The 21,980-nt window shown below is 38.3% G+C and overlaps 1 protein-coding gene across 5 annotated transcripts in view; it reads left to right on the forward strand.

Annotated features, from left to right (window-relative positions):
* The window catches only part of LOC127441623 (histone-lysine N-methyltransferase 2C-like), a 146,296-nt gene that overhangs the window by 42,445 nt on the left and 81,871 nt on the right, over positions 1 to 21,980 (forward strand). For all 5 annotated transcript variants that reach the window (XM_051699226.1, XM_051699227.1, XM_051699231.1 and 2 more), the window contains exons 8-12: positions 12,257 to 12,419; positions 12,688 to 12,859; positions 13,180 to 13,294; positions 13,539 to 13,711; positions 13,877 to 14,160. In XM_051699226.1, the coding sequence (XP_051555186.1) occupies positions 12,257 to 12,419; positions 12,688 to 12,859; positions 13,180 to 13,294; positions 13,539 to 13,711; positions 13,877 to 14,160 (907 nt within the window). The remainder of the gene's footprint in view (positions 1 to 12,256; positions 12,420 to 12,687; positions 12,860 to 13,179; positions 13,295 to 13,538; positions 13,712 to 13,876; positions 14,161 to 21,980) is intronic.

The raw sequence follows: 21,980 nt of genomic DNA on the forward strand, positions 1-21,980 counted from the left end.
CATGTGAGGCCTCATGAATAAAATAATGACTGTAAACCTTATGCAAATATTACATTACCTCTCCAGAGGACTTGAAAGGTTATGTATATGAGGGTTAAAATGCTCAGCTCAGTCTTAATGGATGCACCAAAGTGCCGTCTTTCCTTTGTTGACCATAATGTTTTGCTGTATTTTAATTTAATATTTGGCAGCCGTCTTTCAGAATCTGTTTTTATGACTGCCTATTGATTATACTGAAAAGACCATCATTTCTGGTCACTAGCACATATTGTGGAGGTTTCACTAAGGATGAAATGCACACACTGATGGCGTTGTTTATTTTGACATGCTGTCTGCATTGCTTTAGCATCACAAAATCAGCTCAACGCAATGTTTTACACAGTGCAATGCGACCAACTCAATTCCCCATTAGACTAGTATGGAATTCATGCTGGACTTTTACTGGTACTTCATGCTGGTATTTTCGGCAGGGAGAATGCTCACACGTCATATTTCATTGTCATTTTTAGTGGGATCTAATTGTCACAGTAATGGTATACAGTATATCGTGATACCAATATTTGTGGCTGGTTGAGCCCAATATGGTTTATATATTATAAGAATAATAATGTAATAATTACTGTTTTCGGATAATCCAGTCAATTTAATACTTTATAAATGGAAGGTACTTCCTCTCATTTGATCATTTTCTTTCTTTGTTTTTCTCTTGATGAACACAAACCATAAGATTGGTGAATAATAATTAAATGATAAGTCTGGCATCAGTGCAAAAACAGCTGCTTCACATTACCGTATAAAGACTATTAACACACTAATTAAAACAGTAATACATTACAATTCTGATTGATTGAGCCATTTTCGAAGATGCTCTAAAATATGATGGTGTCACCACACATTAGTTGAATGATACAGTATCAACATACTGCCAAGCCCTATTTTTTAGTTTATATCTTGCCTGTGAGGTGCTTAATGTTTTTAACTGGTTAGGATTGTGGGTTTTTGCATGCTTTGCATTACCTGCTGGCTCTTGTGCTAGTGTGTTGCTGTCTGTGAGCGAGTAGAGCTGCAGGATGGATCTAACTGGCTGCTAAAGGTCGCCGCTGATCAGCTGTGAAATAGAAAAGGTCACGGCACTCAAAGGGGCTGCGGCGTCATCAGCTTCATCATTTAGCACCCCCATCCACCTCAGTAACCCTCTAAAATCACATTCCTTAATAGTACTCTGCCATTTGATCTACTAAATTAGTAGCAGTGTTGCATTTAGTGTTAAATGCCAGTGCGGAGTTGGATAATTACTAGGGCTGTCAATTTAACATGTTAATTCAGTACAGTTATTTTCTTTATAAAAAAAGAAATTATGTGATTCAAATTTTTATGCATTTTATCATGCCCCCTGTCCTGTTATATATTCTAAGATATTTTAAAGAGCAGGCAATGAAACTGAATGCAGAGTTCTCACAGAGACTTTTCAATTATTTTTAATATCACATGATGTCTTAAAAGTGCAACGTTCATGACGCAAGATGCTGTAAAAAAGCAAGCCACGACACAACGCCCCAAAGCAAAACATGGTGTGAGGTATGTGTTCATACACCAACAATTAAGAAGTAGCTCAGATGAAAAGCAAGAACATGTTTCATATGAACTGCCTCTAAGTCCACCTTGGAAAGACTGAAGGACTCGATTCCAAAATGAATTGCTGTGGACTGTAGGCCAGTAACAGGCTTAGGCCTATGTTCAATGATATGGAAATAAAGCAAACAATATACAGTGTTTGCTGTGCCCCAAATAACGCACTATACACTTACAAAATAGGCTACACTATGCACTCAACCACTCAAAAGTGTTGTATCATCCCCAATGGAACACTTCATGATTTTTTAACACGGAAACATTCACCGGTTAACAGCTGACGGAAGTGACATTTCAAACACGTGGTGTGTTGCTACTAGCTTTAGCGCGTTAGCCAACCTCAGTTCAACACTTGTATCTCAAACAGGGAACATATTCACACAGCTCGGGGTGATGGTAAAGCCTTCAGCTCACAATTGTAAGGTGGTGTCTTCACTGAAGTTTCGCTAGCTGCTACATTCTCCATTATTTACAATTGTTTTGTCAGACCAGCAATTTAGCCAGGTAACTCCGACCCTTCCGCTACGTGCAGCAAGACGCAAGCGCTGAGTGCTTGAAGTGTCTAACATTCCACGCTCCGTTTGGACAGTTGAAAAAGTGCATCAACTGGGTACTTGTAGTACACTTCTTTTTGTTGCATTTTCAGTGTAAACATACTACTTGCACTACGTACACTTCAAAATGACGTAGAATAGTGCAGAAGTGTGCGGTTTAAAACGCACTTCTTGACCTCCAAAGCCACTTTTTATTTACCATGTCTATTCAACAACTCATCTGCCATAATAACAATGAAATGCGTTTGAAATATCTTCATTTAGGGCCTTTCTCAGCAATTAATTATGCAATTAGTTATGCTGAGATATTAAATATGGGATTAATTGAAATGCATTTGATGAATAAATCATTGTAACAAGTAATTACTTCAATTTTTTTAATAAACTGCGCTAATACAGTCCTAATAAATACATGTTGAACGTGCTTACAGGTAGTGCATCTGATTGGCCTGATTTTTTGAGTGGGGTCCCACATTGATGTGCATAAATCACGTGGTGTTCCTTTTGGCCGCACACCTTATTGAGATTAAATTGCTGTGGGCGTGTAACGACTCAAGGTGCGAAACAAATTGCACAGTTAACAAGATATGGCAAGCAGCTGTAAACATAAGGGCAGTGTTGGTTGACTTTTAGTGGACAGCTGGTTTCTGAGCAGCTCATTAGGCAGTATGATGGACAGAGTTGCAGAACAGATCGATACAGATAGAAAAGAGGAACATTGGCCTACTGCTGTTATTATGAGGGTATATGTACGTGTTTTCAGGAAGCTGTTACAGTTTACAGCAACTAATACTGAATGGAACCTAAAATTAACATTAAATAACCTTCATTTTGTCATTATTAGGCCTACTTAATTCTTCTGGAATTTTGTGAGTTAACCACAAAATGATACACCTGGTCAGATTTTTATTTGCCTTTACCTTGTTAACATTTTCACTGGCCACACCACCAGAAATTATACACATGGATTCTATATGTGTCCAAAAATCGGTATATTTTTCATTTAATGTTGTCTTTCCGAGAAAAAAAAATACGAAAAATAAAATCCTAGGTTTTTAATGTTCAATAAAATTCATTTATGCCAGTTATAAATTCATAAACACTTTTGCTGGAAAACAATGTCATACAAAAAAACAAATGCACAACATTGCTGATTGGGTTTTTTATTATTATTATTTTCAACTCACTCTAGCTGTTGATTCCAAGTCTATCACAAGTCATTTTTGCAGTTTCGACAGAACTTCATCAATTTTAGCCAGCCTAATAATGTTACCTTGGCACATTACCTTGACATATTTACTTCAGCAGAATTTGCCATGTTTAATACATGACCAGAAACCAAATGTTTAAGTTTACAAGGCATAAAAATGCATATTGTAAGATCTTACCCTCTTCTGCTGTCCCTGAATGTTTTTTAAGTCATCGCCTAATCGCTGTGATACATGTTGGCGAGAAAGATTCAGTATTTCGTTCCACTTCCGTAATGACAGTTGTTTTTGCAAACAGCAATTATTAATTCATAATTTGTGCAGGTGTCTGAAGTTGCTCTTGCTGCTGGTTTTTTTATTTATTTATTTTTTTTGCCAGTGGTTGTGAAGGGACCATCAAATTAATTAATTACTCACTTGAATGCATAAAAGCTGGACTTTAGAATTCATATAGGCAATCTAACAAACTCTTAATGGGTGCTTTTTAAACTGCTGACAAATTAGAAGTGTTCCGTTTTCATAACTTATAAAATATGATTATTTACTGTACACCACTGTCAAACATATGGTCAAAACCTTGTACAGATTGGAAAGTTTTGAATTAATATACAACGAAAATTGTTTCTCTCACATACCAAATATATATTGAGTAAAAGCCCAGAGGAAAAAAAGCACAGAGTTCATAAGTTACAGATGTGTCTTTTTGTTGCGTAACTCCATTAAACATAAACCAAATATTAAATCAGCAGATGCTCCCGATTAAACAGTTCTCCAAATACAATGTGACACAATCACTGGTCAATGGATACGATGCATGGATTTTAAAGTAATCGTTTTTTTTTTTTTAATCCCCTTTTCTCCCAATTTGGAATACCTTATTCCCACTACTTAGTAGGTCCTCGTGGTGGCGCGGTTACTCACCTCAATCAGGGTGGTGGAGGACAAGTCTCAGTTGCCTCCACTTCTGAGACAGTCAATCCACGCGTCTTATCACATGGCTCATTGTGCATGACACCGCGGAGACTCCCAGCATGTGGAGGCTCATGCTACTCTCCGCGATCCACGCACAACTTACCACGCGCCCCATTGAGAGCGAGAACCATTAATCACGACCATAAGGAGGTTACCCCATGTGACTCAACCCTCCCTAGCAACCGGGCCAATTTGGTTGCTTAGGAGACCTGGCTGGAGTCACTCAGCACGCCCTGGATTCGAACTCGCGACTCCAGGGGTGGTAGCCAGCATCAATACTCACTGAGCTACCTAGGCCCATTTTAAAGTAATGAGGAAATGTGACGCTTCCTCAGATATCTTTTTTTGTCTCTGGTAAAAAAGCGGACCAATCACAGCTATTGTGGTCTGCGTCGACACAACACGCAGTTACATTTTTGGTGCATGTCAGGCTACACCGTGTGCTACCCTGTAAACACCGTAGCTACTTGTTACCTACGGCATAAGTTCAACACAGAAGTATAAATCGGCCTTAACAGGGTTTCCACATGTCCTGGAAGTCCTGGAAAACCTGGAATTTTGCAATGCAGTTTTCCAGTCATGGAAAAGTCATGGAAAATGAGAAAAATACCTAAATGTCCTGGAAAATAATTATTTGTCCTGGAAAATATTTTGGTAAAATAAAACTGTTTGATTGTGTTGCTGACAAGGTTTTTATAACATCTACAATATTGACATAGTGCAAAATGTTTTTGTTCCAACACCGCTGTAGTGTTAACAACAAAAACATTTGAGTTGTAAACTTTAGACAACAACGACAGTTGGACCGCAGATTTAAAAAACATTTTTTAGAATGAATTTACACCCGAGGTGGTAGCGTGGTGATGATGCGACCTTTACAGCTCGGTTAGTAGATTCATTTTCAATCATTTAACGATCAGAGTCCACTTATACCACCGTCACATGTAGGATTTCCGTGATGTGGAAAACATGGATGGAATTACTGAATTCAGTCATAAAAGTTGCATTAGCTCTAAAATGTGAAATCTCAATGAATTTGACATATTTGTGACAAAAGTGAATTTTTGAATGCACAATTAAATTAATTTACAAAAATTAAATCTCGAGATGTCTAAGTGTGATTATTAAACCACAAAAGGCTATGAATCAATGAAATAAATACACTATATGGCCAAAAGTTTGTGGACACCCCCTTCTAATTAACAAATTTGGTTACTCCATTAAATCCAGTAAAGAAAAATCTTAATGTTTCTTTATGTAATGGCTTGGGCTTTGTGTGCTTCCAAATTTGTGGCAACTGTTTGGGGATAGCCCTTTTCTGTTCCAGCATGACAATGCCCCTGTGAACAAAGTGTGGTCCATAAAGAAATGGTTTACTGTGTCTGGTGTGGAAGAAATTGACTGGCCTGCACAAAGCCCAGACCTGTACCCCACTGATCACTTTTGGGGTGAACTGGAACAGCAACTGTTAGTCAGGCCCCATCGACCAACATCAGTTGCTGACCTCACTGATAGCCTTGTGTCTGAATGAGAGCAAATCCCTGCAGCCATGTTACTACATACAGTATAGTGGAAAGCCTTCCCAAAAGAGTGGAAGCTGTTATGACAGCAAAGGGGGAAATTGATGCCTAAGGTTTTGAAATCAAATGTTCATCAAGCACATATGGTGTCCACAAACTTTTGGCCATATAGTGTATATAATCTGCAGCACTTTATTTTACAAAAATATCTCCAGGTTTGTTTAGGATTATGCTGTGAGGAGTTTGTAGAAAAGCAATTAATTTGATGAAAATAATGCAATGTTATGTTAAAAAATGTTATTAAATAAAATAATTATATTTTCAGTTAATTCAAGTTTTAAATTGATTTGATTAGACACCATTTTGATGACGAAATTTAATTAAACTGTCGAATATAGAATTTTGAAAAAATAGCCCTCTAATAACCACAATTTTAATGACCTCTTGTGTGTTTATGTTTAAATATTACAACTGCGTGGCACATAAAATGTCCTGGAAATGTCCTGGAAAATTGTGCCTTGAAAAGAGTAGGAACCCTGCTTAAGTCCACTTACGATTTCAGGTACAATGTGAATGCAATAAGAACTGGGTTCTTGTTCACTTAATTCACTTTTGAGTCAACTGAAAGAGTTCTCCCTTATGTTCTTTTGAAGAGAACAAGTGTGAACATCCTTAAAGGGTCCTTGATCTTTTAACATGTAAGAGGTCATTGCACTATAAAAACATAGTGTAAGTTTCAGAACTTAAAACTTCCTTCTTACTGCAGAAAGAGCATTTGTTGAAACCAAGCTGCCAAAATGACTTGTTGTCTACTTCCTCCACATTGTCATGTCACACTGTGGCAGACATTTGCATCTGACCGCCTCCACAACAACACATCAATGCCTACTTTACCTTTAATCACTTCTGTAGCCCCGCCCAGCAGCGGTGAGCAGTGTGATGGCAAGGAGAGAGCTGGGGCCGAATTCACGAAACGTTCTTAAGAAGAAATTTCTTCTTAACTACCATTTTCTTCTTAATTTCTAACTTAAGAAAACAGTTAAGAATATTTTGTATTCCCGAAAAAACTTCTTAAGGGAGTTCTTATCTTTTTTCTTAAGATTGTTCTTAATAAAAACGTAAGAATCATTCAAATTCTCAAAAAAAAAAAAAAGTTCATAAAAATCATCGTAAATAACATCTTAAAGTTAGGATAGCCTCACAGTAGTCTTAAATCCTAAAAGGTAAGATGTTTAATGAATTTACTGGGTTGTTTCAAATACACGTTCTATCGCAATGGGCTTTTTACGTAGAAATTTGATTTTAGACCGAAAAATGTTTTTGACTGTTTTGTGTTTATTTATATTTTTATTTTCAGCTTGTAAACCATGTAAATGTTATCACCAAATTCAAAAAATAAATGTTGTTTTGAAGCTTCTTAACGTGGTGACCAATCATGCTAATGGATGCGCTGCATATAGCGCTCTCTCTCCGCGATCTTTAGAGTTCATAGAAACAGAAAAATTATAATATTAGAAAGCTGAGACTTTCTTTTTCACCCCCCATCCACATCCCTATCGGAGTTGGGCACAGCAGAGACCGCCTCTGCCACCCTTTCCCATTTACCCGCCTCATAATTTCTGACGTGATATAATTATCATGCTTCCCAAGGAGAACTTTTTCCTTGCAGTAATTTTCTCAACAATAACATCCAGCTCTTGTAGTTTTTGTTTCTTTTCTTTTCCTCCATGTCAAATTAAAAGTTATCAAATGGTGACTCCAGCCAGGTCTCCTAAGCAACCAAATTGGCCCGGTTGCTAGGGAGGGTAGAGTCACATGGGGTAACCTCCTCATGGTCACTATAATGTGGTTCTCGCTCTCGGTGGGGCATGTGGTGAGTTGTGCGTGGATGCCGCGGAGAATAGAGTGGGCCTCCACACGCACTACGTCTCCATGGTAAAGCGCTCAACAAGCAACGTGATAAGATGCACAGATTGACGGTCTCAGACGTGGAGGCAACTGAGATTCGTCCTCCGCCACCCAGACTGAGGCGAGTCACTACACCACCACGAGGACATAGAGCGCATTGGGAATTGGGCATTCCAAATTGGGGAGAAAAAAATAGTTATCAAATGGTTAGCAGCAAGTAAATCTCCTTTGACGGTTAATGTCATTAAACTAACATATCTCACACACTTTACATTCAAAAAAGTATCATGGTGCTTGCTACTTAAAATAAAAATGTTTAATAGATAAATTTATCGTTATGGTCTACCGTTGTTGAGTACTGAATTTGCTGTAGGCTATTAGACAAGGCAACTCTGTTAGCAGGCTGATCAGACAATGTCAAAGCCTGTCTTTTTATTCTCAAGAAAAAAATTAAGATGTTCTTTAGAAAACATTTGAGAACTTCTTAAGAATTTTTCAAGAATTGCACTTAGGAACATTCTTACGAACTTCTTATAATTTATCCTAAGAACTTTCTTAATTTTTTTCTTAAGAACATTTTCGTGAATCTGGCCCCAGGTCAGTCAAGAGCAGAGAGCCAATCACAACAGTGGGTGTTTACTTTAGATTTGATTGCATGTCTTATTGTTTTTTTGCCTTAATTTGTGAGAGTATGGTATGAGTATTATGGGAGAATGGTAAGAGTATTATGAAAGTATGGTCAGTATTATAAGAGTATGATGAGAGTATTATGAGAGTATGGAAAGAGTGTTAAGAAAGTTTGGTGAGAACATTATTATAGTATTATGAGAGTATTTTGAGAGCATTCTGAGAGTTTGGTGTGAGCATTGTGAGTATTTTGAGAGTATGGCGAGAGTATTATGAGTCTATGTTTAGTATTATAAGAGCATTCTGAGAGTGTGTTGAGAGTATTAGGAGAGTCATTTTTTATTTATTTATTTTATAGCGCTTTTCACAAAACACATAGTTTCAAAGCAGCTTCATGCTGCCAGACAAAATCATGCTTTAACAGAAAATGAAGCTGTAATATCTATAAAGTGTTAGAGTCATGATTTTGCAGTTTGATAAAAAAAATATCATTGTAAATTGTGTCTTAAAATGCATAAGTATATAATAATTGTATTTAGAACCCCAGTGAGCAAGCTGAAGGCGACTGTGGCAAGGAACACAAAACTCCATAAGATGTTGGTTAATGGGGAAAAATAACCTTGAGAGAAACCAGGCTCACTGTGGGAGCCAGTTCCCCTCTGGCTAAACTGCATGAATATAATGCCAATATTTGTTTTTGTTATGTGTAGTGCAAGTCATGGTTTAAATTAGTAAACTAAGTAAGTGTTAAGGGTCAATGTTTAAACAACAAGATTTTGTACAAACTGAAAGATTAATGACTAATGTCTTTGAAGTCCATCCTGGATTAACTGCAGAAGTTCACATAGATGAATTGTCCTTTGTTATTTGGATGATGTGGGGTTTTGTTGGAAATTAATTGATAGTCTATGTATTCCATTTTAAGAGTGTAGTCCATTATTAGACCAAGGTGATGCAGGCAGAGATCAGTGAGGTGTATCAGAGTTCAACTGGCAGGTCATTTCGGTGAGGTTCGGTGAGGTCCATCCTAAGTCCAAGGTTCAGGCAGTGGCTCATGAAGTATCCCATGTCTTACGGTTGGAGCTGGCACCAGTTCATCCTCTGTGAAGTCCATCGTAGTAGACTGAAGTGATAACTGGCTGGCACAGGCTGCAGTTAGTTGTTATCACTCTGTGACATGTAACAGTGGGAGTTGAGCACCAAGCAGGAACGGAGCTGGATCTATATTGAGATCTATATCACTATAGAGTATACAGTGCATCCGGAAAGTATTCACAGCGCTTCACTTTTTCCCCATTTTGTTATGTTACAGCCTTATTCCAAAATGGATTAAATTCATTATTTTCCTCAAAATTCTACAAAAAATACCCCATAATGACAACGTGAAAGAAGTTTGTTTGAAATCTTTGCAAATTTATTAAAAATAAAAAACGAAAAAAAATCGCATGTACATAAGTATTCACAGCCGTTGCCATGACACTCAAAATTGAGCTTTGAACTTTCCGGATGCACTGTATATAGAGTACAGGTGCTGGTCATATAATTAGAATATCATCAAAAAGTTGATTTATTTCACTAATTCCATTCAAAAAGTGAAACTTGTATATTATATTCATTCATTACACACAGACTGATATATTTCAAATGTTTATTTCTTTTAATTTTGATGATTATAACTGACAACTAAGGAAAATCCCAAATTCAGTATCTCAGAAAATTAGAATATTGTGAAAAGGTTCAATATTGAAGACACCTGGTGCCACACTCTAATCAGCTAATTAACTCAAAACACCTGCAAAGGCCTTTAAATGGTCTCTCAGTCTAGTTCTGTACGCTACACAATCATGGGGAAGACTGCTGACTTGACAGTTGTCCAAAAGACGACCATTGACACGTTGCACAAGGAGGGCAAGACACAAAAGGTCATTGCAAAAGAGGCTGGCTGTTCACAGAGCTCTGTGTCCAAGCACATTAATAGAGAGGCGAAGGGAAGGAAAAGATGTGGTAGAAAAAAGTGTACAAGCAATAGGGATAACCGCACCCTGGAGAGGATTGTGAAACAAAACCCATTCAAAAATGTGGGGGAGAACCACTACGCACAGACGTATGCAAGACGTGGGTTTCAGCTGTCGCATTCCTTGTGTCAAGCCACTCTTGAACAACAGACAGCGTCTGAAGCGTCTCGCCTGGGCTAAAGACAAAAAGGACTGGACTGCTGCTGAGTGGTCCAAAGTTATGGTCTCTGATGAAAGTAAATTTTGCATTTCCTTTGGAAATCAGGGTCCCAGAGTCTGGAGGAAGAGAGGAGAGGCACACAGTCCACGTTGCTTGAGGTCCAGTGTAAAGTTTCCACAGTCAGTGATGGTTTGGGGTGCCATGTCATCTGCTGGTGTTGGTCCACTGTGTTTTCTGAGGTCCAAGGTCAACGCAGCCGTATACCAGGAAGTTTTAGAGCACTTCATGCTTCCTGCTGCTGACCAACTTTATGGAGATGCAGATTTCATTTTCCAACAGGACTTGGCACCTGCACACAGTGCCAAAGCAACCAGTATCTGGTTTAAGTACCATGGTATCCCTGTTCTTAATTGGCCAGCAAACTCGCCTGACCTTAACCCCATAGAAAATCTATGGGGTATTGTGAAGAGGAAGATGCGATATGCCAGACCCAACAATGCAGAAGAGCTGAAGGCCACTATCAGAGCAACCTGGGCTCTCATAGCACCTGAGCAGTGCCACAGACTGATCGACTCCATGCCACGCTGCATTGCTGCAGTAATTCAGGCAAAAGGAGCCCCAACTAAGTATTGAGTGCTGTACATGCTCATACCTTTCATGTTCATACTTTTCAGTTGGCCAAGATTTCTAAAAATCCTTTCTTTGTATTGGTCTTAAGTAATATTCTAATTTTCTGAGATACTGAATTTGGGATTTTCCTTAGTTGTCAGTTATAATCATCAAAATTAAAAGAAATAAACATTTGAAATATATCAGTCTGTGTGTAATGAATGAATATAATATACAAGTTTCACTTTTTGAATGGAATTAGTGAAATAAATCAACTTTTTGATGATATTCTAATTATATGACCAGCACCTGTATATTGAGAGCATATAAGAGCATTGAGTGTGTAATGGGAGCATTATGAGACTATGGTGTGAGCATTGTGAGAGTATTTTGAGAGTATGGTGAGATTATAATGAGAGTACAGTCAATATTTTAATAATATGGAGTATTTTAATTATATGGTGAGAGGATCATGAGAGCATTTTGAGAGTATGGTGAGATTATAATGAGAGCATGGTCTGAATTTTAAGAATATGGTGAGAGGATCATGAGAGCATTTTGAGAGTATGGGAAGTATATTGAGAGAATGGTGGGAGAATTATGAGATTGTACCACAAGAATGGTGAGATTATTCTGAGAGTGTGTTGAGACTTATGAGAGTATGGTGAAAGTTGTAAACGGTTTTAGCCTCTCTCTTTCAGTCTTCTCATCTGTGGTCCTGTGGGAGATCACTAGCGTGGTAGAATAATTACAGATCAGTCAGTCTGTCATCATTGTGGTTTATCTCACAGCGCTCACTAGCTATTAGTCTGACCACAGGCATTACGCTATCAGCTTGCATCTTATTGTATAGACTTTTCTGGTTCAGTGTTAGTTGCCAAACAATTACACGTTGATTTTTTTCATGAGCAGTTAATGCATGCAATTATGTCTTTCAGGACTACAGACAGTGTTAAAATAATTGATGGTCTCTCTTTTTTTTAACATCCTTCATCAAAACTGGAGTCTACATTGCTGGTTACTTAAACTGGGCATCTCTTTTCTTTTGTAGCATTGTGCATATTGTAAGCGCCTTGGAGCATCCATCAAGTGCTGTGAGGAGGGATGTGACCGCTCGTACCATTACCCCTGTGCAGGGGCCGCTGGCACCTTTCAGGATTTCAGGAGACACTCAGTCCTGTGTACACAGCACATTGAGCTGGCTGTCAGCAAATGTAAGATGGAACTCTTCTTTATTGTCTTGTGTGTGTTTTGCACAAACACACACTTATAAGAATAATTAATTTTAAACAGTTAAAAAGGTTGAATGAGTTTCATAAAATCTGTTAAATGGAATAGTTCTTTTGTCATCCTTTGCTTAACCTCATGTCATTCCAACCCCATATTATATTATTTTTCCCATGGAATACAAAAATACTGTGCTTCTGGAACAGCAACAAATTTAAGCCAATACTAACTGATAATATTCTCTCTCTCTCTCAGTTGAAGAGGAGGCGAACTGTGTTTTGTGTGACAGCCCTGGCGATCTCCTGGACCAGTTCTTTTGCACCAGCTGTGGGCTGCATTACCACGGCATGTGTCTGGACATCAGCGTCACTCCTCTAAAGAGGGCAGGCTGGCAGTGCCCCGAGTGTAAAGTCTGCCAGACATGCAAGTGAGTTGCTGCCAAGCTTTGCCTTTTATTGTCCACACTCTGTATTTGTCTTTTTTACTGATTAATCCTTTATAGTAATCCCTATTAGCTAATTTTTTATTAGCTTATACATTCATTTGAGTTGTATAAAACATATACAGTCACCTGCAGATGTTTCATGTAGATGTAATGTGTAGTCACAATTGAAACACGTCTATTCATTTATATGCTTTAGAAAGCTCTATGTTGGGAGTGCAGGAATGTAGGCCTATTCAATTTTAGAATGCCAATGAAATTAGTTGAATAAAGGATTGATTGATTTGTGGTCTTGTGTCTTGCAGAGAGCCTGGAGAGGACACTAAGATGCTAGTGTGTGATATGTGTGATAAAGGCTATCACACCTTCTGCCTACAGCCGGCTATGGACTCTATACCCACCAATGGCTGGAGGTGTAAGGTATGGGCAACTGTGAAATTTTTATTTTTGTCATAATTAAGCAATATCACACAAAAGAGTGTTCTGAATATTAGCACGGCTGTGATACGAAATCTCCAGTGCTGTTAAGCTAAATATAAGCACTCTTGGAATGCAGCTTGGTAAATCAGATTCGAACACTGGAGCATACTGATGTATAATGAAAAATTTGTCATAGCTTATTTAAAGTTATTCAGTGTAGCTAATCACAGTCTTCTGTTTTTAGAACTGCCGAATGTGTGTTCAGTGTGGCGTGCGGAGCAGCGAGCAGTGGCACCACAACATCCTGTTATGTCAAAACTGTGTCGATCAACAGGACACCTCCCTCACCTGCTCTTGTCCTGGTGATGTAGATCCTGATGTCCACAAAGACCTGCTTTCTTGCCATCAATGCAAAAGGTACATACCAAATCTGTACTTTGGAATGGAATTTAAGCAATTCCGTTAACTGGATCCACATCTACTGTATATCTGGATCCAAGTTCTGAATCCAAAATCAAAATATTAGGCTGAAAATTTGGAGTATAATGAAAGGGTGCATCATTGACTTTCCTTTCTTTCCAGGTGGTTCCACCCAGAGTGTGAGCGTTCAGTTGAAGGTCATGCACACGTTCAGCCCAAAGTCGATCAGTTATGTTCCATCTGTATAGACGCCGGCATTGAATCAAACTCTGTGCGCACGGATGTAGAAGTAGTTCAGGAGGAGATTCAGCCACATGTGGAGGTTGAAGAAGATGCACAGCCAGTTCTGTCAAACGATCCAAAACCAGCCAAAGTTCATGATGCAGAACCGCTCCAGCCTGTCAGTGAGATGCCAAGCGAAGAGGTGGAAGAAAAACAAGTAATGGGTAAGACCAATGTTTTAGTCTGAATATATTCATTATGCATTGATAAGGGTAGCAAGGTTAGCATTGTATTATCTGCTGGAGAATTAACCCTTGATTTGGTATGAAAGAGTTGTAATTGGTCGTTTTGTGGGGCTTGTGTGTTTTGTGTTTTTTTTTTACTCCCAATTTGTTTTGTTGGTATTTTATGAAGGTACAGATTGGCTGCTTTCTTGGCCAACTAGAGATTGGGCACAGTTACCAACCATTGCAGTAATCTCAAAATGGGCAAATATCAGCCAGTTTATTTGTCTGGCAGATATATTGGTCTATCACTACTCTCTTTACAAGGGCACAAGATATACAAAAAAGCCCTGATCATCAGCGTTAGGTGCATAATATTTGCTAAAATTAACCCTTGCCCCTGAATTTCTACTAAAACTATAATGACTCTTCTTAATTTATCTTTAAACTGTTTGAGACTTTTGAATTGTAGATGCTTATAAATGTAATATCTCCCCTGCTCTTACTTGAGCCAGCACTAAAAAAAACATGCCCACCACATATCTTCCCAAATTTTTCAGCTTCCTGCGGGAAAAGGTGTGTTTCTTGAAGAAACACTATATCATATTTCTTACGTTTAAGAAAATAAATAACCTTCCTCCTCCTTATAGGGTGCCCCAACCCATTCACATTCCACATGGAGAGAGACAATCCACTCATATTAACATTTGACAATTTGATATATTAGAAAAAATAGATTGTGTGTCAAAAACAATATTATAAAGACCACATTCCCCATTAGTGCAACAATCAAACCCTGAACTTCCACAAAACAACCTCCTGCCAATAGGAGGCATAAACACATGGAACATTCAGATTCATCCACAACTGTCCCGAAGGAGTGTTATTTCACAAAACAAACTCCAGCCGCTAGGCGGTACCAGCACAAAAAGAAACAAATCAGGCGTCCTGGTTCCTCGGACAGTCAAGTGTATATTTAACGAGTCAAGTTCACTTTGAGGCCACATAAGAAACACACCATGACTTCCTCAGTCCATCAACTTTATAAAAGACATCACTTGTTGTGGGCATGTAAATATTTTGCGGCAATCCGTAGTATCCATTCTCAATCTGGCCAGGAACTTCAGTGTAAAATCGATCTTCTGTCAATGTGTAACGATGCTGGCAATGACAGGCAGACGATGATGATGAAGTGTAGAACCCAAGTGCAGTTTAATACAAATGTGAAATCCAAAAACAGTAAATCCAAACATGAACAAAACATAAACATGAACTTGACTAGACTTGACTTGACATGACATGACTTGGTTAACAAGGTAACAAGACAATACACCAATGAAAGCAAGACACATGAACATGGAGGGAAACATGAAATCACATGACCAGGGGACCACATGTCATGAAACAGGGAATCACATGACATGGCAGGGAAACAGGAAATAACATGACATGGAACACATGACTATAAAACAGGGACTAAACTTCCAAAATAAAAGACATTAACACAAAACATGAACAAAAACACATAAAACCATGGATCTGCAGGCCAGGACTCTGTGAGCTCGCTCGATTTCCAGCTTATGGCCTGTTATGTCGAGCAGACTCGGGAAGAGCTCGTCTAGGAATTTCACCATATCTCAGCCTTCCTCATGCTCAGGAATTCCAACAGTTCGGACGTTGTTTCGCTGGCTACGATTCTCAAGGTCTTCCAGTTTTTCCGAAATGCGTTCCAAATCTATTTTGGTCGCTAGCGGATTAGCAGGTAATTCCCTCTCTGAAGACTCCAGACAATCGATCCATCTCTCGACGTCCCCGATTCCATTTCCATTGCCGTAATCGATCGACATATTAGAGCAACATCCTCTAAGTCAGCAACAACTTTCATCAGCATCACAGACATGTTGGACAGTTGACGTTGGATTTCTTCCGCCGCACCGACCAAACGGTGTCCCTGATCTGCAGCCTTGTCTGAGGTATCAGCTTGATCACGTAAGTGTCTTTTGATATCTTCAGAGCCTGAGGATTTTGAATTCTTTGCCATGTTGACTTCAAAGAACAGATATGTAGCAGGGTGTATCGTATCTCACCGGATTATAACATAAAAATAATTAAAAACTAACAAAGTGTGCAGAGCTCGCCGTTTACACGTCCGCTCCTCGCATGGCATCGCGTGACTCTCCGGATTTGGTGTCTTTAAGGTTCATTTGATTTCACAGTTCTTTGATACATGAGAATGTTGTAGAGTTATTCTGGCACAACTTCACAAAACCAACAAGGTGCTTGGAAAAAGGAAGCAAATCCAGCAGCATTTGTGGAGTGGAGAATAATTCAGACTTTATTTTGCCAACATGTTTCGGCATCTAGGCCTTCATCAGGGCTAAAACAACACATGTCTTGGCCTTCCCCGGGCAAACTGGACCAAGGCAAGTCAAATACCCCTTTCCTCCATGCCAATCTAGACCAATCCAGCCACATTTGAGACATGTGGGCCTATTGGATGCCTTGGCCTACTTCAACAACATTTGGCTAGGGAGAGTGGAGTGCCTCACAGAGACACCTCTGTGCTTGGTTTTAAAAGAATTTTTATGAATTTTTCAATTATTTAAAATTCCTAATTTTATCAACTTTTTGTTTAGAATTCTTTTATGCATATTACAATTCATTTATTTTTCAAAATGTTCGGTTATGTTTTAATGTATTTTTATTATATGAGAAACGTTTTTACAATTCACAAGAGACAAGAAGCTACCATTGGTTGAAAGTTAATCACATGTTTTCTTCTCACTGTGATATAATTGGAAGGTACTATACCATGTGATTTCATTCTAGCCAAGTTGTTTGTTAATTTGTACTCTGCCTTTGTTTATATTTGAAAAATCCTTTTATCCACATGTAATGTTTTAGACCTGATGAAGGCCTAGATGCCGAAATGCATTGGCAAAATAAAGTTTGAAATATTCTCCACTCCACAAGTGCTGCTGGATTTGCTTTTCCAGTTTGATACATGAGCACAGAGGTGTCTCTGTGAGGCACTCCAGTCTCTCTGTTCAAATGTTGTTGAAGTAGGCCAAGGCATCCAATAGGCCCACATGTCTCAGATGTGGCTGGATTGGTCTGGATTGGCATGGAGGAAAGGGGTATTTGACTTGCCTTGGCCCAATTTGCCCGGGGAAGGCCAAGACTCTCTGAAAGTGATGCATGCTGTCATTCATTTATTTCAAATATCCATTGTGCTATGTTTTACGTTAATGAGTAGGGATAGGGATGGGTCAGTTTTGAAGTGTTGATACTTTCAAACCTGATACTGTATTGAGAGGATTCATCCTCTCTTTAAACTTGTAATTTTAATGTTTATTTAGCATGGGTATAAGTGTCAAAGTGAGAAATTATAAGAGGCATTATTGATGTCAAACTTAGTGTGACACGTCTAGTATGCCACATTTGAATGGAATGCAAGTCTATTCCTTACACAAAGTTATTGAATGGCTTCAGAAGACTTGAATATAGGGCAATATTGTCATATTGACTACTTCGACTGAACTGTTGCTTTAGGTTTGCCAACTTTTTGTAGTAATAGATGAAGAGGTGCTAGTTGCAATCACCACAGACAACTTTATTATTGTCACTAGTCAAATGGTGTCCCATAATCAGACACGCAGAAATTTTTCCTTGTTTTTTCACTGTAATGGAAGTCCAAATGCCCACAGGCCTTTAACAGCATCATTTATCTGGGAGAAAATCTCTAGGTGGAAAGGTGAGAGATCTGGCCACACTGGGTTCATGGTTATTTAGGGTACCACAGGGCAGCCTGAATATGTGTGCCTGTATTACACTGTATACAATAGCTGTAGGGTGAAAAGGTTCAACAGCTGAACTTGAAAATTCAGTTGGGATATGATATCTTTTATTTACACTTGGTTCAATTGCTTAATTCAAACCCGAGTCCGATTGCACCCTCCTCCTCCTGACCCAGGAGTTCTCTTTTCACACTGTACTGTTTAGTTCCTAACTGTGGTCTATTTTGCGTCTTCAATGTGAATATGACTGTGAGTATTGTGGCATCTAATTACCACTGTAGCTAGGTAATGATGCCTGTTTTACTGACCCCGATTACATTAATTGCTTATTCCAGTTTGTTTTTGTTTTTTTTGCAGAAAGCAGCTTTCTGAAACGTTATGCAAATGTGAACACAGTTTTTTTTTTTGTTTTTTTTTTTTTTTTACACCGTTAAAAGGATTAAGAGAAAACTGTTTAACATTCTTAGGTTTCTGCTGGAGAACGCGGCTCATGTGGCAATGTAAACCTATAACCACTGTTCTCATTGGTTTTTGAAGAGTGCACATGTCCATATGCACTCAAGTAGTGTTGTCACCAGTGGCGGGCCGTGCATTTTAAGTCTAAGCCTTCAGTGTGATTCATGCCATTAAGAAAACACAGTTTCACAATGAATAAGACACCCTATGTCTTTGGGCATCATACATTTTGTCGCAGCTAACTAATAATACCAAGTGACATTTTAAAAACATGTCCACGCACAAAAGCCAAAACTTGAAACGACACTTAATGCTCAAGCAAGCCTAATTTTAACTGCAGCATGACTGTTTTGTGAAATGAACGTCTCGCGAACAGACATTCAAAAATCATAATTTTTCATATGAATCTGTCAAGGAGGTCTATAATACCTGGAAAATCTATCTAAAAATATTTGTGATTTAAATGTTGCTTGCAATAAATGTCATTTCATAAGGGTACACGGTTATGCTGCATTCCATTCAAGTTGGATTTGGGATATTCCTACTTGATATCTCCGACCATAAATGCATTCCATTCCCCGATATTCGGAACTGCAACGCTCCCGTTTAATTTAGCAGGGGCTTGACTCTCATTAAAGATGTCTCCTAGCAACCCAACTGATAAACAATTTTGCAGCGCTAGCATTTGTACTTCAGGTGTACGATTATCAAAAGACATTATAATGTTTTAAACACCTGTTTCTGCAGGCGTTTGTTAAACAAGCTTTAATATCATGTAATGTGGAAACAAACTCATTTATTGATATTACTTAATAAAGTGAATGTTTATCACTTACTTTGTATATCTCCCTGAGTGTCGATATGTTTGTGTGACATCATGCACCTGCATCTCGGCGAAATCGGAGTTGAGAATTTCTGCACGAGCCTACAAGTTGTAATTCTGACTTCAAGATGCATTCCATTGCACTTTTACTAGTAGGAAGTAGGAAAATCCGACTTTCCAAGTTGAATGGAACGCCGCACTACTTTTTAAAAATTGATCCGACACTGAATGCTCCAGCAGCCTAATTTACACGTAGAAAACTCCTGATGTTGCTATAACAATGCAAAAAGCACTTACCAATTTACTTGAAGTGAAAATCAGTCTTCCTTTCCTGTTTAATAAATAAGCAATCACACGGTCATGCAGAACATCTCGTGTTTTTAAATCCATAAGGATCTCTTTCTTAACGGCAATACCAGCAGTGATGACAGCCGAGTCATCAGACAGCTTGATCTCACGCTCTTCGCTTTCAAATTACGTACATCACTTAAAGTATGATTGCGTCACTCAAGGCCAGCTAGAAGGTCTCGACCTGGATATATCCTAAAGACCACACCCACTAAGAACAGATAAATCAATCTGATTGGCTGAGGAATCTGATAATCTGACTTTAGTTGCCCATTCATTTGCACTGTTGAGGAATTCTGTGGAAATTCTGAAGGCCTGACGGTATGGAGCTCAAACTCACGCACTGCTTCAGGCATGCGATTTGTGAAACAGTTGTCACACTTTGCTTGTAAGCATTAAGGAATAAATTCTGATTGGTTAAACATTTCATTTTTCTCTATTTGTTTGTAGATTAATTAAGAGTGGAAAGCGATTAAAAATACATAGGCAAAAAGGTGTTTGAGAATGAAAGGATGAAAAATATTTATTTATTTGGCATGTTAGGCCAGCAGAGAAGGCTTTACTGGCCCTGAGAAATCGCCACTGGTTGTCACGATACCAAAATTTCAGTAGTCGGTACGGGTACCAGTGAAATTTATCTGTTCTCGATAACAAATTCCGATACTGCAGCAAAAAGCCCATTTAAAGTTACATTTCAGTGTAAATAATAAATTAAAAGAAATGCATGCTTCCTTCAAATGTTTTCAGTGAAGTATGCATTGCTTAAGTGTTTTTAAGTAGAACCCTACTGAACTCTTTTTTTTTTTTCAAAATCCTTTTTTCCTTTTTTTTTCTCCAGAATTCCATGTTTTAAAGTTTAATTTAATTTCATCATCAAAATGGTGTCATATTAGAGTAAATCTTAAAACTTTTAACTTGTGAAAATAGAACAATTACTTTTCAACATACAATGTTTTTAACAAACTTTTATTCAGTACAGCAGCACTCTTGCTTGTGATATATTGATTAATTTATTATTATTATTATTTATAAATCATTATTTGTTATTATTATCAATATTACTACAGGGATTATACAATTTTACTATGCAGTTGTAATATATTTCTGTTGCAATTTCTTCAGTTTCAGGCATCTAGCTTTTATTTTGACATGAGCTTTTATTTTGACATGTGGTTTGACAGAAGCTTCACTTCTCTGGATAAACAGTTCGCTACATGGCCCAGTGTGATCATTAAAGTGCAAATGCTGTGATTTAGATATATAAATATATAGTTTACATGTGCTGTGCGCTTCACAGTGGTTTGGTGCTCTGCTTTGTCATCTCATATAATGCAAATGATTCTCAATGGCTGTAAAGTTTCCAGTGTATAAGCGGTCGGCTTCACACATTCATTTAAATCACACAGCTCATGCAGACTAAGATTGCAGCCTTTTGCGCTTTAATGATCACACTAGGACATATCATGATTTGAATTTCATTAATTGTGCATTTCAGTGTAAAAAGAATAACAGAGCACATGCTCAGATAAGCGTGTGAGCATTTGAATGCAGTTGTATGTCAGTCAGTGCACGGTAATACCAGTACTGCAAAACAGTGATATCGTGACATCTTTTATATATTTTAGTGTTGACTTAGTACCAACGTACCAGTATTTTTGACAACACTACACTCAAGTGCACTGGGGAAACCTGGAGTATGACGTAAGAGGGAAACTCCACTATTGCACAGCAGTGCCGCGGCAGGTCACGATGGAAAATAGTGAAGTCATCCTCAGACGCCAGGTTCATTATTTACATTGCTGTTTACGATGCTGTCGACAAAAGCTGCTTATTGACCAAACCGCATGTATACTGGGGTAACGTGCATGAATGGCATTTTTATTGCTTTCTCGCAATAAAAAGCTTTCTGGTGTCCATGTAAACGAGATTACTGTGTTATTGAAGCATTTGTGCCTTTGGATTTACCACCAAAACTTCACATGCTCAGAACAGCATTTGAATTTGTCTGCCTCGGATGCATTACAAGTGATGCGTAGAATATGAACTGTTCTCCAAAGGTGACAAGCATTGATGATGTATAAATTGCAAAGATGCAATCACTTCTGCCAGTTAGGCCAGATTGCTTTCAAAGCAATTGTGAAAATGCATTCTGGAGTCGACATGAACCATACCCCAGACAACCTTTTCAAGTGTACTCAGGAGTGGAAAACCACTTTTATACCAACCAAACAAACCGAAACTTGACGTCAGATGGACTCACACTAAAAGATCTAGTGTGAAAGCACCTTTAATCTCATGCCTTGGTACTTTTGCTTGAGTCCAACTCCAAAGCTGAATTTGATCGTTCCCCCTCCCCCAATCTTTCTGGTCTTCTTTTACAATGAGTGTGTTTGCAT

Source organism: Myxocyprinus asiaticus, chromosome 5 (assembly GCF_019703515.2).
Source record: "Myxocyprinus asiaticus isolate MX2 ecotype Aquarium Trade chromosome 5, UBuf_Myxa_2, whole genome shotgun sequence".
NCBI classification, from domain to species: domain Eukaryota; kingdom Metazoa; phylum Chordata; class Actinopteri; order Cypriniformes; family Catostomidae; genus Myxocyprinus; species Myxocyprinus asiaticus.